Source organism: Trachurus trachurus (genome assembly GCF_905171665.1).
Source record: "Trachurus trachurus genome assembly, chromosome: 15".
Classification (NCBI taxonomy): Eukaryota; Metazoa; Chordata; class Actinopteri; order Carangiformes; family Carangidae; genus Trachurus; species Trachurus trachurus.
In genome coordinates this window covers 25,391,956-25,412,126 of record NC_139906.1, presented here as the reverse complement: position 1 = coordinate 25,412,126, position 20,171 = coordinate 25,391,956, and the positions used below count along the sequence as shown (strand labels likewise).

The window sequence follows — 20,171 nt, the reverse complement described above, 5'->3', positions numbered from 1 at the left end:
ATCCGCTGAACTCTGGTTGAACTCTGGATCCTTGGGAATTAAATGAGTGATCCTCTATGCTGATCGCAGCATACTGAGGAAAACTGTTTGAATCAGCATAAATGCGACAAGGTGATGATCCAACTTAAACAAAGCTGTTTCAAACTAACATGATATTTAACTCGGCAAAAGAAGCTATACTTTAAACCAAATAAAACAAATCTACGATTAAGTAAACACCATTGAAGAAGAGACTGGTGAAGTTGAGGTTTAATGGTGTTTTTTTTTTCCTGGGTGGAAAGTTGTTGAAAAGTAGTTAAATTCAACCTGTCAAAGAGGATGGATGAGGCCCAAAATATCTAGCAGAGACTTTCATGTATAATGTGGGCTGCAAAACCCACAAAATCTTTCTTCCAAGTCTCTCCAGGAGTTTGTTTTGCTGTCCAGCTGAGCTTACTTTGACTCTGTAATTGACTGGAGCTAGGTTAATCCCATCATGCAGTGCGTGGCAGAGCAATGTGGTCAGACTGCTGTTTACATTAGAGCTCTAATCAGCATCCCTGGAGAGCAGCTTCAGATCTAGGCCACTGAACAGTTTGGGCCTGCTCAGTGCCGGCCAGCTGGGAGGGACGGGCTGCTCTGTAGCCACCAGACACACCATGTTTAATTGTCTGAATGTGGACATTCTGCCCCTCCGAGAATAACTACCTTGCCGTGGTGGAGGGGTTTGAGTGTCCCAGGGATCCTTGGAGCTGTGTTTTACATCCCAAGTCTAGGGGAAACTGACACATACCGGTAATATGATTTTGAGCCCCCTCGGTCGCTACCTGCCATCCCCAAGAAGGTGGTCAAGTCCTGGTATAGAGTCTCAAGACACACATCAAGCATAGCACACACAAAACAACCACAACATTATGTTTTAATACAAGAGACTGTGACATAGGGGCATTGCAGGACACCCCTGATGTGAAGGGGTGAGACTAAGTGTGATTCATGACCCCTGAATGGTGCAGACATGGATGAGCAGTGCTACCTTGCTGAAAAGGGAAGACCAGAGTCCCTTCTCAGAGCCAGACCAGAGAGGGGAGCTGAGATCTTGCCGCCAAGTGTCTGGTGGCCAGGCCTTAGCCCATGGGGCCTGGTTGATTACAGATTGAACCAACTACATGGAGTGGCCACCCTAGGTAACCACCCACAAGGCTGGATACTGGGGTTGGGTACTCTTTCGATTGTGCAGCAGGGTTCTTTTTCTGAAGTGCCCATGGTGACGGGCACTGGGCGGATGGGGATACTCACAAGCCCTCAGTGGAGTACAGCGATGTTAAAGTTCTCCCTGTGGAATTAGAGGTTTGCCTCTATGCGGCCAACCCCGAATTTCCACAAACTCCGCTGGGATTGGGCTTTGCTCAAAATAGACCTGGCGTATATTTCGAGCCCACCAGAGTGAAGTGGTGCTTCTGGGACATGCTGGAGACAGACTGCAGCTAGTACTGTGGAAATGCAAAGGAGTTCTGAGAGGCCATGGAAGAGGACTTTAAGGCCTCAAGGAAGTTCTAGAAAACTCTTCCGCCCATGTTGGGTTGGGAGAACTACTAACCCGGACTGGGGATGTCACCATGCTTTGAGGATCTCCTGAACCTTGTGAACATGTCATCCCTGGAGGAGACGGACTTGGAGGACTCAGAGGAAGCCTTATCCATAATCCTGCAAGAGTTAGCTCCTCGATGGCAAAGCAGCAGGTGTGGATGAGATACAGCCTGATATGCTAAAGGCCCTGGATATTACAGGGCTGTCATGTCACGTGGAATTTAGGAATAGTGCCAGTGGCACTAATGGCAAAATGGGGTGGGAAACATTACCCAAGTATCTTTAAGAATGGGAACAATCACACTGTTCCCTGGGAAAGCTTGCGTATGGGTACTGGAAAGGAGACTCCAACAAACTGATAATGTCAACCCTCAGATTCAGGGTGAACAAAGTGGATTCTGTCCTGGGCGTGGAACAGTGAACCAACTGTTCAACCTTGCAGGAGTGATGAGGGCGGCATGAGTGTTTGACCAGCCACTCTACTTGTGGACTTGGAGAAGACTTATGTCCCTTGGAGGGACACCCGCCAAGGCCATGTCCCTTGAAGGGTAACTGAGTATGGGGTGCAGGGCTTGCTGCTACAAACAGTTGGTCCCTGTACAGCCAAAGTGAGAACTATATTCCCAGCACAAAGACATTTCAGGTGAGGGTTGGAATGGACAACGTTGTTCCTTGCCCCCGATCTTGTTTGTAGTATTAATGGACAGGAGAAATGCAGCTGAAGTGAAGAGTGTGTCGTGTCCATTTTCGTAACCCCATCATTCTCTTTGAGGATGATGCTGTCCTGATGGCTTCGTCATGACCACCAGTGCTTGATGGGAAGCAAGCCAAGTGTGAAGCGACAGGAATGAGAATTAATACCTCCAAGTCTTAGACCATGGTTCTCAGATGGAAAATGGTGGACTGCTCCAACTCACACTCTGGGTTGGGTGTCAGTTGCTGCTTCAAATGAAGGAGTTCAAGTATCTCAGGGACCTTATTCGCGAGTGAGGGAAGGATTTAGCGATATTGACAGACAAATTGGAGTGACGTCAGCATAATGCAGACACTGTGGGCATGCCTAACTGAGAGGAGATCCTGAGGCAGATCCAGAACATGCTGGAGGGATTATACATCCCTACTGGTTTGGGATAAGTCCCCAGGTGGAGTTGAAAAGAGTTGCCAGAGGTAGCGATGTCTCTGCTCAATAAAACCTGCTGCCACATTAACCCAAATCCCTGATAAGATAAGAAAATGGATGGATGGATTGACATTCTCCTGTGGTTATGAGGACCACATTTTGATGATTTTTAGATGTTTTCTTCCTCCCCTACTAGGCTGCATGGCCAAAGCTTGATTTTCCCTTTGTTCCAGTGAAAGCATAATAAAGCAGTTTACCGTATGAACTGATTCACTGCTGTCTTTGAATAGTAAGAGAAACAACTGGTTATTGTTTAAACTGCATTATTGTAAAATAGGGATGCAAATTATCGAGTAATTCATTAATCGATAGTTGATAGACCTTATCGATCGATGATCGATTAATTGATAAGCGGCGATTTTCCTGAGAACCTAAATTTTAGGGGAAAATTTAAGATCAACATTCCTTATGGACTTACATTTGTTAGTTTATTTTAAGAGCACAGCACAATGAAAATGTTTAAAGGGACAACGAGGAGTTTCTAATCGGTTATAAAAAAGTCTCACGTTAATGTGGATGAATCTCCGCTACCCACACTTGTTAATGGGCCCATTTTCGATAAATATATCGTTTTGTCTCTATCGTTATTTTGTTATTATTAGTGGTGGCGGAGATGCTGGTCGAGCCGACCAGCGTTTCTTTACTTTCAGTTTCGCAACGAGTCATGAGAATATCGCCGCTGAATCGCCGTTTATGGTCGGAACTACGGTGGTATGTGAACCTCTTTGAACCTCTGACTTTAATTATTGATGAATGAAAACATGAGTCCGTCTTGCGCCGGTCAAAAGAATTTTACGGTGCGCGCGGAGGCTCATAAATGTAGTGTAAAAACGCTTCGCTTTTCCAAAACTCCTCGTTGTCCCTTTAAGTAGCACGTTATTGGGACATAGAGCTCTGAGGTTGAAGTCTTATCATAATGAGATGAGATGAGAGACACCGCTGCGTTTCCATTACAGATTTTTGCAAAATAAAAGCGATATTTCTGAAACTTCGAAAAAGTGCAATTGCCATTTGCGGGTGTTTCCATTGAAAGGTATTTTGCTAATGAGCCGTAATGCGTCTTGCGTTTCTATGGTGACGGCACAGCGATCTCAGCTGCCGACAGCTGTTGCTGTTATTGTTTTTAACATTGACAAAAACAGCGCTTGATTGCTGAAAGGCAAAGCCCGTGTGGCGCTGGCAGCGGCCACAGATAAGGGCGCACTCACACGGGCCAGTTGTTCTGTACCGCGCTGAAGCTCTAATGCCCCCTCCTCTGTCCCTCGCTGGCCCGCACTCACACCACCTCGAACCCAAGCCTGCAAGCACGGTTTCCTCTGTTGATACAGAGGGACTATTTGTTTACCAACACGGCGGATGTGCGCTTTAACCTGACTGCAGAAAGAACGGAGCCTTTTAAACACCAGCGGTGATGAGGCGCTGACAACAATATAGGTGGTTGTGTCCACACACCCGTACAGGTTTATGTGACTTAAGGTGACATGTCGGCGCAGGAGGGAGTGGGAGTGTGGATGCGAGCCAGTCTCCTTCAACCATGCACGGAAAAGGGGAATGATAGGAAAGGGTTTTCTAATTTAATGAGAAACAATGCCCAGGTCAGCAATGCATGACAATAAATATGTGGTTCATTTGTCCCCTCAAGTTACATAAACCAACACAGCGTGGACACACGCGCTGTTCTCCGCGGCACCGCAACGAGCGCTTTTTTTTTCTTTTTCTTTTTTTTTTAAATTAAGCTCCGGTAGCGACCGGCTAAACTACGGAAGGATACTGTAAACCAGCGCGGATCCGGTGTGTTTATCAAAGCTTGGTCGCCGTGCTGAGGCACCGTGGATTTGAGCTGCGTTCAGGCTGCATTACAACTCCTCAGGCAGCTCCGTGTCGGCGGCTTTTTGACTCGTTACTCACTGGTCGTCTGTGTGTTAGCGATGGTACAGCCTGAGTCCCGTAAAGCTACAACAGGTGTTGTTGTCTCTTTTCACCTCCTCTCCCTCTCTCCCTTGAGTGCTGCAGTGCGCTGCGCTGCACACGTTTACACAGAGATCCGCTACATTATGTCGGCTTTGCTTGTTTACATTTCACAGTAAAACTCCCATTGAAAAGGAACGATTAATTGCAAGTAATTTAATTTAATCGATTAAATTCTTATCGACAATTAATCGATAGTCGATTAATTGTTTGCATCCCTATTGTAAAATTAATATTATTGTATGGCAGTACTTATAAAGGTTATTCAAGGTATTGGATGAAAAATAGGATACATAACGATCTTACCTACGTACATGTTACTTAATGATTCAAATGCCTCTTATTGACCAGAAACAGTTTTTACTTATAGCATTTTCATGTTTCTTCTTTTGTTTTAGCTTAGCTTTTTAGTCTTTTATGACTATTGATTAATGATTCACATGAGAGGGCAGCTGAGATGTTATACCAGGACTTATTTATATGAGATTTTGTCTCTTCAATGCAACTCATGGACAATTAGGAGCCAGTTCAGCTGTTGCAAAGTATTGATTCTATATTTACACAAACTTCTACACAGACCTCCAAATGAACAGCAGCTTTTCAATCCACTTTCCGACAACATGCAACATCATTATCTCACTTCTACCATTTGGACAGAGATTCTCAGTGAGATGCTCTGAGGATTTATCAAGTCATAGGCTAACTGATGAACAGAATAAACTTTACTTGAACCAACTTTGTCAGCGGTGAGTTCTCGAATCTTGATGATCTGCAATCTAAACTTCATGAGCAGAGCCTCCAGGACTCTGCACTTCTCCTTCCAGTCCTCCTGGCTCATGGCCTCCTCCCCATCCACCATACCGGCTGACATCTGCCGACACACACACACACACAAAGCAATGAGAGAGAGACACTGGGTAAATGAACACAATAATATAGGATTCTCCTAGAGGCTTCCTGTGGGAAAATTCACTTTTCATTTCCTCCTCCTGAGGGATCAGTGAGGGTCAGCTAGAGACAACGATCTGTGAAGCTGGTTTGGATTCAGAGTCTTGCTCAAGGCATCTCCAACAGTATGAAAAACTGATGACATGGGGATTGCGATTATAATCCTATGTGTTGGTTGTTGGCAATAATTACACTGAAACTCAGCGGAGGATTGAAGCATATTTGTGTTGTGTTAAGAGATCTACGTGGGTAAAAAGTGATACTGTGATACCGCTCTTTAACATTGAGTGTTATCCATCAAATGTTTTCATTTTTATTTTCATTATTACATGAAAAACAGTACCATATCTGATGCATATGCACACACAGTGGGTTTGTTGTTGTACAGATTACTAATTGTTGCAAGCAATCACCTGAAATATTCCAGGGTCAAGCCCAGCTGGCCTGGTGTGGATGGTGGGCGTATCGCTTAGTACTGGCTAAACAGTAAAACATCACAGTTGCTCCAAAACACCTCAACACCCACCCTGGCTGGGACAAATTGCATCATGTTTTCCAGGGAAAACAGTAGGTAAACACAGGGAGAGAGCCAGAGAGAGAGAGAGAGATGAGGATCTCTGATGAAGGTGAACAGAGACAGGAGCAGTAACAGCAACAGAATGATAGAAAGTCTGGCTCTCGCTTCTAAGTAATAACCTCTCATTACTAGGGGTGGGCCAAAATATCGATATGGCAATATATCGCGATACTTTCTGCCGCGATACGATATCGATATTCAATATTTAAATATCGATTTTTTTTTTCCAAAAAAAAAAAAAAAAAATTCAAAAAAAAATTTTTTTTTCAATTTTTTTTTCAATTAATAAATCATGTTTCAGACCTAAATCCAATTGAAATATGTTGTTGTAACTTGCACTTGTATAAAATGGCATGGATAATTTGAATTACATTGTTTTGACTCAGTTTGTCCCATAAATTATCACTATCGTCTGATGTACATACAACTCGGATTTTAAGTGACACAGATATCGTGATGTATCGTGGATGAAATTTCTTGCAATATATCGATAATCGCAGAATCGCTGTACCGTGATATTATCGTTATCGTGGGTAAAATATCGTGATAGTATCGTATCGTGGGGTACCTAGTGATACCCAGCCCTACTCATTACCAGCCTGGCCTCCTCACAAAGAGACTGAAAACATGTGTGGAGGAAGGCCATAAACTGGTTTCCACAGGCTTATTTCTGTTGCTTATTTGCTGTGGTAAACACTGACGAAGGCAAGAGAAAAAGAGGAGCTCTCACCCAACATAACAACATAAGAACATAAAAGTGGGTACAGAACTTAATAACCTGGGGATAACACCTACAAATTAAAATTATAGCACAAGAATTAAGGAATTTGTTTTTTACATGATAGTTCTCATATTCAGTTCTCAATTCTCAGCTCTCAGTTAAATTGTATTAAACAAGTTAAGAACATGAAGGAATATGTTACTCAGGTCCAGCAGTGTTCAGGATAATAACAACAAAATAGATCCAATAATAATAATATAGGTAGTTAATGTAAAAATAAATAAATAATGTAAATAAATACAATATCTAATACTAGCTAATAGCTATAATAGCATAATAATGTGCACTCATTAGGGCCCGAGCGGCGACTGCAAGTCGCAGAGCGAAAGCCCTATTGTAATTCGTTCATGCCCCAACGTGCACGTGACCCCAATGTGCAAGTGACCCCAAAGTAATCAAGTAGTGAAGTAATCATGTGGTATGGAAGACCCAGGGGGAAAAATGCTATATTGAAATTGTAATGTTTATTATTCTTATTATTATTATTAGGGCCCGAGCCAGCGACTGCAAGTCGCAAGGCGAAAGCCCTATTGAAATCGCGCTGTTTATTATTATTATTCTTCCGCGACAACATGCCCCAATTTCGCCCCTTTCCCCAACTCGAAAATGCGTGAACTTTTTGCCGGACGTCCGTCCGGATCCGACATTCGATATTTTGTGCTGATCGCGCATGTCCGACGCGAAATGGCGAAATAGCGCCCCCTACAAATTTTAAAAAGTCCCATAGACAATTTCGCTTATTTTGGCGTAGACCAACAAAATTGGGTACACATATGTATTATACCCAGATATGCAAAAAAGCCTCTTGACCTTTTGACCTCAACCCAACAGGAAGTCGGCCATTTTGGTTTTGATTTTTCCCGCCTAAAACTAACTCCTCCCAAAGCGTTCGCCCGATCAAGTTGAAATTAGGTACACCACATCTCCAGACCTAGCTGAGCTTATCTTGTGCTCCGTGAGTCCGTAGGTCAAAGGGCGTGGCTTCCAGCGCTCAATTAACTTTGGCGTGCTCGCCATGTAATACGATTGGCTCTCACGCCCACATACTTCATCCAATCAACTTCAAACTTGCTGGACATGATGATGGCTTCGCCCTGAACGTCCCGATATATTAACTTCCCACTTAACTCATAGCGCCCCCCGGTGGTAACAGGAAGTACGCAAAAATTCATTAAAAATACATAGTTGACCCCATCAACTTCATTCCACTTCTAAAACATGCAGAACCAGTTGGTGAAGCTACATTATGAAGACTGTGAAGCTACGAGTAATGGCGTCCCTGTGGGGGCGTGGCTACCATCAATTCCTCGCCATGAAAATACGTTTGGCTTTTTGATGGCTTTAATGAACTCGTATCATCATGAAAATTGATACACAGGTCCAGGATGGAGGCCTCTTCCATCTGATAGGGGTGTCGCTCATGTGGCCCCCTAGTGGAAACCGGAAGTGCCATTTTTTGCATCAACATTGTCCGATTTCCACGAAACTTCACATGTGTGATGAGGGGCTGACCCTGAACACACCTGCATGCATCCCATTACTGCCCCCTAGTGGACGAACCTTTAACTGCTCATAACTCCCTCATGCTTTGTCCGATTTCCACGAAACTTCACATGTGTGATGAGGGACTGACCCTGAACACACCTGCATGCATCCCATTACTGCCCCCTGGTGGACGAACCTTTAACTGCTCATAACTCCCTCATGCTTTGTCCGATTCACTCCAAACTTCACATGTGTGATGAGGGACTGACCCTGAACACACCTGCATGCATCCCATTACTGCCCCCTGGTGGACGAACCTTTAACTGCTCATAACTCCCTCATGCTTTGTCCGATTCACTCCAAACTTCACATGACTGATGAGGGGCCGCCCCTGAACGCACCCACCTACAACTGCTTAGCGCCACCTGGTGGATGAACGAAACATTGCAGCCCCGACATGCCTCAGGCCCCGCGGTCGCATGGGTGAGCGAGGGCCCGTCATCGCCGCTTGCGGCTTTAATTATTCACGCGACTTTTCTTTCCCCAATTTCGCCCCTTTCCCAAACTGGAAAAGTTGTCTAACTTTGCATGTCCCTCCGGCCTCATCCGAAATTCGATATTTTTGGGTCGTCGCGCATGTCCGACGCGAAATGGCGAAATAGCGCCCCCTACAAATTTTAAAAAGTCCCATAGACAATTTCGCTTATTTTGGCGTAGACAAACAAAATTCGGTACACATATGTATTATACCCAGATATGCAAAAAAGCCTCTTGACCTTTTGACCTCAACCCAACAGGAAGTCGGCCATTTTGGTTTTGATTTTTCCCGCCTAAAATTAACTCCTCCCAAAGCGTTCGCCCGATCAAGTTGAAATTAGGTACACCACATCTCCAGACCTAGCTGAGCTTATCTTGTGCTCCGTGAGTCCGTAGGTCAAAGGGCGTGGCTTCCAGCGCTCAATTAACTTTGGCGTGCTCGCCATGTAATACGATTGGCTCTCACGCCCACATACTTCTTCCAATCAACTTCAAACTTGCTGGACATGATGATGGCTTCGCCCTGAACGTCCCGATATATTAACTTCCCACGTAACTCATAGCGCCCCCCGGTGGTAACAGGAAGTGAACAAAAATTCATTAAAAATACATAGTTCACCCCATCAACTCCATTCCACTTGTAAAACATGCAGAACCAGTTGGTGAAGCTACATTATGAAGACTGTGAAGCTACGAGTAATGGCGTCCCTGTGGGGGCGTGGCTACCATCAATTCCTCGCCATGAAAATACGTTTGGCTTTTTGATGGCTTTAATGAACTCGTATCATCATGAAAATTGATAGACAGGTCCAGGGTGGAGACCTCTTCCATCTGATAGGGGTGTCGCTCATGTGGCCCCCTAGTGGAAACCGGAAGTGCCATTTTTTGCATCAACATTGTCCGATTTCCACGAAACTTCACATGTGTGATGAGGGGCTGACCCTGAACACACCTGCATGCATCTCATTACTGCCCCCTAGTGGACGAACCTTTAACTGCTCATAACTCCCTCATGCTTTGTCCGATTTCCACGAAACTTCACATGTGTGATGAGGGACTGACCCTGAACACACCTGCACGCATCCCATTACTGCCCCCTAGTGGACGAACCTTTAACTGCTCATAACTCCCTCATGCTTTGTCCGATTTCCAAGAAACTTCACATGTGTGATGAGGGGCTGACCCTGAACACACCTGCACGCATCCCATTACTGCCCCCTGGTGGACGAACCTTTAACTGCTCATAACTCCCTCATGCTTTGTCCGATTCACTCCAAACTTCACACGAGTGATGAGGGGCGGCCCCTGAACGCACCAGACCACATGCGGTGACTGCCCCCTGGTGGGTGAACGAAACATTGCATTTTTGGCCTCCTTCCGGGTTTTTTCTCCATTTCTGCTCCGCGCCACGGCCCCGGCGTGCCTCAGGCCCCGCGGTGGCATGGGCGAGCGAGGGCCCGCCATCGCCGCTTGCGGCTTTAATTTTTTAATTGTTATTGTTATTTTATTTCTCATGAGTTGCATTTTTATGTCTTGTAGCTGAATCCCACAGGATTATTAGTCAGATGAGTGATATTCCTCCTGCACACTTATCTAGTCCCTCTCCCCCAAGTGTCATCCACATGGTGACAAAAGGATGTGGTTGGTGGAAAATCTCTGGCCATTTAATGTCTGAACCCTGTCGGGGGTTTCTCTGTCTCTCTTTCTCTCTCACTTCCTGTTGAGCAAAGCTGTGAGTGTACCGTGAACCAAAATGTGATGCATGAGCACTTCTCTGGGCGCTGCAGTGGGCAATCAGAGACATAAAGACCCCTACCCTCTGATAATGTATTTAATGTTTAGTGTATGGAGATTATCCACTTCTCACTCATGAACTGTGAAGAAAAACATAAAATGGAACCAAAGTAGGATACACAAAGCATGGAGGAGCTACCAGGCCTATGAATCATAGTTAGTCAGTTAATTATCAGAAGTTAACAAATCCCACAAAATCTTCTAGTAGGATTTCAGATGTGAAGACTATCAAAACTGTGAGGGTTTATTACATTTGAACTTCCACTTCGTTTTCCATGAAACTCAGAATGGCTACTATAACAGGCAATATGTTGTTTTAAGGTAGACAATTATTAAATGGTTATAGGCTATGCTCCCAGACAAAATATTTAAAAGGCTTTATGTTAATTCTATATTGTTCATTAAGTGTAGCACATTGTGGATTGAAGGTAGGCTAATTGTGTTATCACAACAATATCCTGACAGTTTTAACACACTAAATTAGCCAAGGCTACTCTTGTAGGCTACCAAACTGTTGAACATAAAACTTTAAAAAGTTTAGTGTTAACGAGCGAATGACAAACTCCGTTTGAATCTCTCTCGACTAAAAAACAGACCGTTAGCTGAAATGGTCTCTTAAATACACAACTCTGTCGTTTCGTTTTTCATTAAAAAATAGCAATTTTCATCACTTACCCTTGAGAACTCTTAAGTACCACCTGATCCACTTCACGCCATGTCGACTCCAGTGTCTGTAGCCTATGTTTATTATTATTCCTGTGGCAGAAGTCCTAATTCATGGGTAAAAGCTGTGAATTGCTCTCTTTCCTAAAGGTTTTCATTTCAGCTCTCAGGCAAAAGTTGGAAACGATTTGGACTCAGGTGGGCGTGGCTTCATGAAGTACGTCCAATCACAGCGCAGCGGAACCATGAAGCATGAAGTCCGAGATGAAACACCACCAATCAAAACCCGGAGCGCTACTTTATGGACAGTTGAGGTCGCTGCAGGAAATGACGTTTCTGCTGTGAGGCATGGCCCATGGTTGTGTCAAGCGCCCGAGAACAACACAGGAAACCCTGAAAGTTCCATAAATAAAATTTTCAAGTTTGGCCACTACACATTATGTGCCACTGCCAAGTAATTTATCTCAAATGTGTAACCAAAAATATAAATGAATGAAGGAAGAAATAGAATATTTAAAAAAAAGAAACGACTTGCACTTTTTATGATGACTTTTAGATGTAGGCTATGTGAAACCCGTTATGAATTTGATATAAATGTCCAGCCTATGTATAAATATTTTTGTATGCATGCTCCTTACATTGTATGCTCAAATGTTACATAAGTATTTATATCCAATCCAAATCAAAGCCTGTCAATTGTGTTGACATACATAATCATGGGTTCCAAAGGGTTTAAACCACTTTCCCTGAATGAGTGTTAGACATTTTTAAATTTATAAGAAAATTATCAAAAAAAATTAGGATAAATCTTTTATTTGTTGCTATAATAACCCTCCATTAATTAGATGCAGATGTTGATATTGTCACCACATAAAATAAAATCGCCTCCTGAACAATGGTCATGTTGATTTTTTTTTTATATTACAATATATCCCTCCTACAGGTGACAAAATGGCAACATCTGTCTTGATATAGTGATTTTTCTTTTTTCATATTAGAGGTTTTATTTTGAAAAGTAACCCTACCGGAAAAGACGGTTTTCAGTTTCCTACTTGACGTTAGTGACAGTTACCTGAAGCAGTGGAACTCCAAGTAAACCACATGTTCAGCTGAGGTGAATGGGATTTAATTTTGCACCTTTATTAAGATGTTTGAGCTGTTGGCAGCGTTTAGTAGTCGCATTGTTTCAGTCTGTACTGTCTGTCTGTCCGCCTTTTCATTTGGGGCGTATAACGAGAGGTAGGCAGCTAGAGCTAGCAGTAGTGGGCTAACGGTACTAGCAACTGGACTTGTAGCCAAGCTAAGGCGAAACGCCGGGTGTACACTACACACACAGTTGCAGTGTGTTTGTTGTGTGCATGAGAGACAAGGTAGAGGGGGGAAAGAGGAGGAGAGGCGCGTTTTGTGTTATTTTCATTCAAAGGGAGAACTCCTGAGGTGAAAAGTCAGTATGTTGTGTTATTTGATGGACACTCACAACTCTCATGGAACTAATGTAAGTGATGATGGTGCTCACACAGGGCAGAGTCATGGTGGTGAAGAAGAAGACAGCCAAAGTAGAGGCTGTGGCACTGGACGAGGAGAAACTGCACAAGTTGATAGGTAACTGTGGCCAAATGACTGATGAAGTGAATGAAACCATCCACTACATGTGTGGCAGCATTTCACATTAAGCAATGAGTTGTGCCCTTCTTTATACAGTCGTTTGTGCCTTGGTCTTTCTTAGCATCCCTCTCTGTTGATGGTGGTGGAGATGATGGAGTCAGGCAGGTCGCTCAGACCCTGCAGTCCTGTTTGGAGATGACGGAGCCGGTGCAGCAGATCCAGCTGGTTAAAAAGGTCAGTCACAAAATAAGATGAATGTGTTTCTTGAATGAACAGTGTTGTCACAACTGAACAAACTTTAAGTTTAGTGGCACAAAGTAGGCCAGTGTTTTATTCTCTTAAAGGGATACTTCAACATTTTTGGCAAATCGGCCTATTGCCATAATCCCTATTACCTTTAATTGTTGGTGCAAGCTATTTTTAGATCGGCGGGGCAGAGACGTGAGCTGCGTGGTATTTCCATGTTTCCCATTTCAAACTAAATACACAATCCAACAACTCCAAACCACTCTGGTGGACAAGTTGTGACCTGCACATTCACCATGCTATGAAATAATAACGTATAATGTCACAACTTCTTGTCCACCAGAGTGTTTAGGAGTTGTTGGAATGTGAATTTAGTTTGATGAGGGGAAACGTGGAAATACCATGAGCCTCCATTGTGTTAGCTGAGCAGCTCACGTCTCTGCCCAGCCGATCTAAACACAGCTTGCACCAATAATAAAAGGTAATGAACCTACTGCTAAAACTATAGGGATTATAGCAATAGGAGAATTTGGCAAAATGTTGAAATATCGCTTTAATACAGTATGTAACCAGTGTGTGTCCATACTGCATCAGGCTGGGTCCCAGTTGGAGGCACTGAGTGAAGATCAGCCTGACAGAGCTCTTCTAGAGGCCTGTCTACACACCCTGGCCCTGGTCTACACCTCCCTGCAGGCCAAGAACCCCCTACGACGAGCCATCGCCAGGTATCACAAAATGCAAAAAACCCAATACTTCTTTCTCACTTCTCTGTCATTTCTCTACAGTTTCAGTAATACACAACATGCCTGTCATTCTCTGTCCTCAGTGCCTTGGGTTCAGTACCGGGCTGGTTACAGGAGTTGACTGTCGACTGTTTGTGTGCCTGCTTGTCAGAATGTCTGTCCAGCTCAGATTCAGACAAATACCCTCGTGTGGTAGACACCATCACTGCCTGTTTGGATGGCTTCCCTCTTGGTAAATGAGCAGTTGCTTGGATTTGTTTTTATTGCTGATTTATTCAGCTTTTGATAACTAAAAAATATCAGATAAATCCTAACTTTTCAAGATGAATTAACCCCTCACGTATCTCCCTCTTCCTCCAGGTGAGAGATGCATAAACAAGCTCCTGCCTGAAGGTTAGTGTCTCTACATCCTTAAGGTCTGATTTTAAGAAAAGACGCTTTTTCTTCAGCTTTTTTGTCTCTTTCTTCTCTGTATAGTGCTGCAGTTCTTTCATGAGGGACTGAGTGGATACCTTTGTCAGAACAGGTATACTGCTGTAATCCCTCTTGTCATAAAGATTATTGTTTATTTAAGACCCCTTTGGGTAATTTTTTTTTTACTATTTTTACATCGATTTATTTAACATGGAACTAAAAGTCTTTCTGTCACAAAAGTCGATGCATACGTCATTTGCATCCCGGTATACATTATTCATCTAAAATAGACCTTATTGTTGTATTTCTTTTTGTGCATGGTTGCATCTCCACCTTAATGTGATTCTTTCCTGCTCTGACTACACTCAATCACTGTGTCTCTGTCTCCCCCTGCTGTTGTCCAAGTGGTCTAGCAGGCCGTCACATTGCCCAGGCCAAGCTGATGCAGTCCTGTCTGGCCACAGTGAAGACCTCCATGCTGGTAGTGCAGAGATCTCAAGAGAGCATCAGTGCTGCCCTGCAGTCTGAACACAACCACTGTCAGGTGGAGGACACGCTCAGCAGCCTCCTGAGCTGTTGCATACAAATCCTCACTGATGGTAAGAAGCAGAATGTGTACTGTAGAAGCCAGCTGTTTAAGTAGAGGTGGTGATACACGTATGACTGATGCAGTTTGAATTTTATAGCACTTTGCAAAGTAGCACTGTACTGGCAAAAGGCTCCTAAAAATCAATATACATGATGCTTATTTGGATTAAGTTACACTTTTATACTCTTGTCTTGTTTTCAAGCTCTAGCTAGTGATATAGACATGTCGATCTGCCAAACCGTGTATAAACTATAGGGTTGTAAAATGTAATTCTATCATACAGTAACCAAAAACTACAACAAATATTGTCCAGAACCCCTAGAACGTGAGCTCAAATAACAGACAGTGACTGTTAGGAGAGGTGGTTTAGCTTTCAACAAACTGTGAGCTGCTTAATTTCCAGATTCAACCTAGTGGTCAAGCCAAAGGCCAGAATAATAGAACATGGATTAATTGTGCGGTGTTTAAAGGAATTTGCACTAATTCTGCAAATGGTACATAAACTGCCAGACAAATGAATTTCCCTTTGGGGATTAATAAAGTCATTCTTATCTTATTTTATCTTATTATCATATGAGCTTTGTCAGCCCTACTGTAATAGTTACTATGAGTCTGCAGTGCAGCGCATGAGTTTATATATAAATAATTATATTAGCTTCTGATTTACTGTACTCAGCCATAACATTAGAACAGGTCACTGGTAAATGCGGTGACTGACCTGTGTATATCATATATACAGTACCTCTCTGTAGGCCGCCATCTGCAGTCAGATTTCTGTACACCTGTGTTCACTGTAAATAAAATTACGTATCCTTAGTTTGGAATTCTTAATCATATTATACAGTCATTTAGAAAATGTTCTAATTTGTGTCAAGATTTGCATGTGAAATTCAATGTGTACGCTAGTAGCTATAGGAAACAATACTATAGTATTGTGCTGAGCAGCTTCACATTAGCAGATTAAGTAGACTGACGTAGATAAAGGATTTGGTTTGTCACTAACAGCCTCACTGAATTTGAGTGTGATACGAGTCATATTTTAAGCTTGAAAATGAGAAATGAGAAACTGAAAAACTATTTTTCTGATAAATTTTGTCATGTGTCCTTTTTCTGTCTCTAGAGGAGTTTGTCCAGTCAGTCCAGAGTACGGCCGGCATGGCTGTAGTCTTATTGATCAGGTCGGCCATGGGCTCTGGAGATGAAGTTGCTGCAGTGGTGAGTTAAGGATTAGTTTTCTGAAGACACTGACTTTAATATGTCAAATATACAGTATAACTTAAAGCAGAAGTGAGTGATATATTTGTGTTAATATAAGTCTTAAATAGTTATATCTTCCGACAGCAATCACTTACATAGAGTGTTTGGACTGAAACACGGGTCTGTCAGTCCCTCTGCTCTGCTCTGAGCCGAGGAGAAAACATTTATCGTATCCTACAGTTTTTATCCAATGAGGAGAGAGAACGGCATGCAGGGCTGTGTGTGCAGCCAAGGGACGCCGTGAATGTGGCGACGTAGGGCCGAGGACTGTTATGGTGCGTTCAAGGAAACTCGTATTTTTCCGACCGTGAAGTCGTACCAGTTCGATCTGGTACGAGTTCACCGGTCGGAAGTTACGAGTGGCCGTTATAGTGACTTTCACCGGTAAAACAGGTCGGAAAAACACGAGTGGGTTGCCTGGAACGCTACAAAGTCGTAAGTTGTGACTTGAAGCTGTAATTTACGATTTCAAAAGCCTGCCTGGAACGCAGCATTAGCGAAAACGACCGGACCACTTACTTCTGCTTTAAAATGCATCTGCATAAACCTAAGGAAGTGTTTAACTTGGTAAATGCACATGTGCTAAGGTTCAACACCTTATGAATGCACAGTCATTTCCATATTTAACTGCTGTAATGTGTTCTAAATGTTGTAAATTCCAGTGTAATTTAAAACAATTAAAGGTTTGCTCATCATTACCAGAGTTAATGCCACAAAACATTTATTTTGTTTAAGTCTTTCTAAGTTTGTAATTATTTTTGTTCAGGGTTGAACAACAGTTTTGCACAACATGAAATGCACTGGAATCATTTTAGATTTAAGTTTATCCACTTAAAGAGTTTAGACATTTGAAACCAAAAATATTATACAACTCATTTTAGAAATTCAGATTGAAATACATTGAAATGTTTCAGTGTTCATGGTCATTCTTTGACTGTGTGTGTCAGGTGTGCAGTTTGCTGCGGAGCTCAGCCCAGGGATTGGACCCAGCCCCTCAGTGGCTCAGACAGAGGTGTGTCGGTCTGTGTACCAGCGCTCGCCCACTGGGTGTCTCTCTGTATCTGTGCCATGGGGTTCTGGCCATGTTGAACTGGAAGGCTGGTCTCCCAGGTCCACAGTGGGAACAGCTGCTTTTGCTGGTCCCAAACACGCTGCTGGATCTGGACGTGAGGTAAGTCTGTCAGAGTGAATCACCGTTTTAAATTGATTACTTTAAAGGTCCAGTGTGTAAATATTGACTTTAAAGGTTTATTGGCAAAATCTGAATATACTACCCATGAATATATTTGTATAAGTTAATATATAAAATAAAATTTGTTTGGTTTTCGTATTATATGTTTCGTCTTATAATTATTCTTTTATTTATTATTTTAAGTATATTTTATGGGCTTTTACGCCTTTACGCACAGTGACACAGTTGAGAAAGAGAGACAGGAAATGGGGAGGCAGAGAGGGGAGGGGGTGACATGCATCAAATTGATGCAGGATTTGAACCGGGGTGTCGCCATCTTGCGCCGTCATGTTTGTACGGCAGCCTGAACAGCCAGAGAGCACGTTTTGTGAGTTTTGCGTTCATAAATAAACCAACAATGAAGAAGGCGGAGGGAAAGAAGGAATAGGCAACAGCAGACATATCATAAAATGGTTTAGATCTTCACCTCATCGCTCCATCCTCATCTAGAATCTGAACGCTAGATGTTACAGTTTTCCCCCTATTTTACACACTGGACCTTTAAAGTTAAATTCAAAGTAAATCGTAATTGAAAAGTATCTCAGAGCTATCCTGGACAATCTACAGGTGTAAAAAGTGACATATCTGAAAACCTATTTACAAGCGTGCTGATGTTTTTGCTGCAGTATAAAGGAGTCCAGTACGGCCATGGTGGTAGCTCGGGTGCTGACCCTGTGGAGCAGTGTTGTTCTGGACTGCCTGCAGGGAGGGGGGCAGCCTTGCCCTCCCCACCTCCAGAGGTCCCTCAGTGGAGGGTCGGAGCTGCAGCGACACCTGCTGGAGCACATCTACTCCCACTGGGAGCATCCACTAGATGGAGTACGCCACCAGACCCGCTCACTGTTCTACAACCTCCTCCTCCTCCATCAGAAAGCAAACCCCTCCACCTCTGATCCAGCTGAGGACTCTTACATCACAGAGCTCACCCAAAGCCTGCTGGGACTAGAGTGGCACATGAAGGGGAAGTACGGCTCCCTGGGCTGCCTGGTGGAGCTCTGCGGTGCAGGATACTTGCTGAACATCCAGCCCCAACTGCCGTCACGTCTCCTGGGTTTGATGGGGGATCAGACTCTGGCTCCGTACACCAGCGACCTGCTGGAGAGACTGTTCGTCAGTCACAAGGCACAGTTGATGAGGGAGGCTGCAGCAGCAGGAAAAACTGAGGAGTGGATGGAGCAGTGGCACCAGACATGGGTGACCCCCCTACTACAGGTGCTGTGCTCTGCCAGGCTGGACCAGACCACCTACATCCTGGACTACTTCCTGCCCAAGCTGCTTCGCTGCAGCCCCTCCAGTCTGGCTCACATGGTGCAGTCCTTGCAGGACATGCCGCCCCACAGCTCAGGCAGAGGTATGAATACACAGATGACTGCACACACAACCAAATTCTCCTCCTATATACAGCTCTGGAAAAAATTAAGAGACCACTTCCAAAATGATCAGTTTCTCTGGTTTTACTATTTATATGTACAGTAATTTTACTCAATCAACTACCGACAACATTTCTCCCAAAATATTGTCATTTAGAGCTTTTATTGGCTGAAAATGACAACTGGTCAAAATAACAAAAAATATCAAGTCTTTTCTAGGGCTGACCCAAAAAATTCAAACCTTCGAAGCTTCGTTCGTTGCCATGGTAATCGATCATGAAAGTCAGTGATTTTTTCCTCCTTTTTCCCTTTTTGACACCGGTTGTCATCGGCAATTGTTACATTAAAATGAGTAGGCTACTTGGCATCCTGCAAACCTGCCCCCCCCCCCGTCAGACGTTACGATCGCGCCGGCCGCCAGCTTCGATTAAAATCGATTTTATGTCCGCGAAGCTTCGATTATTAAAATATGATAATCGGGTCAGCCCTAGTCTTTTCATACTTAATAATACAATAATAATGCAAAGAAAACATGTTCATATTTATTCCTAAACAACACAGTAAGAATATTTTAACTCAGGAAGAGTTTATAGCTAGTTTATATATATTTATTAGCAGTGTTTTTTTTATAATCTTCCTATAAAACCAGATGTGGTTCAGGTGATGACCTCATCAGTGTCTCATTAAGTAGAATGAGTTGTGTTTGTGTTGGTATTTAAAAAAGAAGAGAATGACTGTTATACATGTAGAGATGCTTTTAAGAAACATTTGTGAAAGTGGTCTCTTATTTTTTTCCAGAGCTGTATATGTTTGCATGTGCCACTGTCTCTATTCCCTTTTGGTCATATTCACCACATGTGTCTCACTCTCACAGAGGATGTTGTTGTAGCCTGAAAGATTGTAGTTAACAGAGAGAACATTCTATATCACAGTCATGACGGTTTGAAGAATCTTTTTCTTAATGCAACCTTTTTTTTTGTTTCTTCTACTTCTAGGCAGCAGGGGGGCTCTGGGAGCTCTGATGACGTGCCTGCGTGCAGCCAGGGCCCAGGGTGTGGTTCCATCCTCAGTGGAAGGTCTGTGGGGAGGACTGGTGCCCCTCTCCCTTCTTCAACAAGCGCTAATTCACAAACACGATCAAGTACGCACGCCCCTGCTCTTAAGTGTGTATTCATGTCCTCCTCGATATGTTTCTTAGATTGTGAGTGACAAACATC

The 20,171-nt window shown here is 43.4% G+C and overlaps 3 protein-coding genes across 5 annotated transcripts in view; 1 reads left to right on the top strand and 2 right to left on the bottom strand.

Annotated features, from left to right (window-relative positions):
- plekhh2 (pleckstrin homology domain containing, family H (with MyTH4 domain) member 2) overlaps window positions 1–11,669 on the bottom strand; it is a 136,044-nt gene extending 124,375 nt beyond the window's left edge. For all 3 annotated transcript variants that reach the window (XR_014595968.1, XM_083987996.1, XM_083987997.1), the window contains exons 1-2: window positions 11,512–11,669; window positions 5,451–5,585 (exon numbers count right to left, since the gene is read on the bottom strand). Coding sequence is in view for 2 of the 3 variants with exons in the window: in XM_083987996.1 (XP_083844122.1) it covers window positions 5,451–5,585 (135 nt within the window). In the remaining variant the exon portion in view is untranslated. The remainder of the gene's footprint in view (window positions 1–5,450; window positions 5,586–11,511) is intronic.
- The window catches only part of tmem254 (transmembrane protein 254), a 312,289-nt gene that overhangs the window by 275,589 nt on the left and 16,529 nt on the right, over window positions 1–20,171 (bottom strand). The window lies entirely within an intron of this gene.
- thada (THADA armadillo repeat containing) overlaps window positions 12,544–20,171 on the top strand; it is a 118,115-nt gene continuing 110,487 nt past the window's right edge. Inside the window, exons 1-12 of the mRNA XM_083988020.1 lie at window positions 12,544–12,613; window positions 13,020–13,101; window positions 13,226–13,338; window positions 13,945–14,075; window positions 14,177–14,325; window positions 14,454–14,486; window positions 14,571–14,619; window positions 14,913–15,106; window positions 16,217–16,311; window positions 17,301–17,524; window positions 18,211–18,935; window positions 19,950–20,095. Coding sequence (XP_083844146.1) covers window positions 13,029–13,101; window positions 13,226–13,338; window positions 13,945–14,075; window positions 14,177–14,325; window positions 14,454–14,486; window positions 14,571–14,619; window positions 14,913–15,106; window positions 16,217–16,311; window positions 17,301–17,524; window positions 18,211–18,935; window positions 19,950–20,095 — 1,932 coding nt within the window. The 5' untranslated portion in view covers window positions 12,544–12,613; window positions 13,020–13,028. The remainder of the gene's footprint in view (window positions 12,614–13,019; window positions 13,102–13,225; window positions 13,339–13,944; window positions 14,076–14,176; window positions 14,326–14,453; window positions 14,487–14,570; window positions 14,620–14,912; window positions 15,107–16,216; window positions 16,312–17,300; window positions 17,525–18,210; window positions 18,936–19,949; window positions 20,096–20,171) is intronic.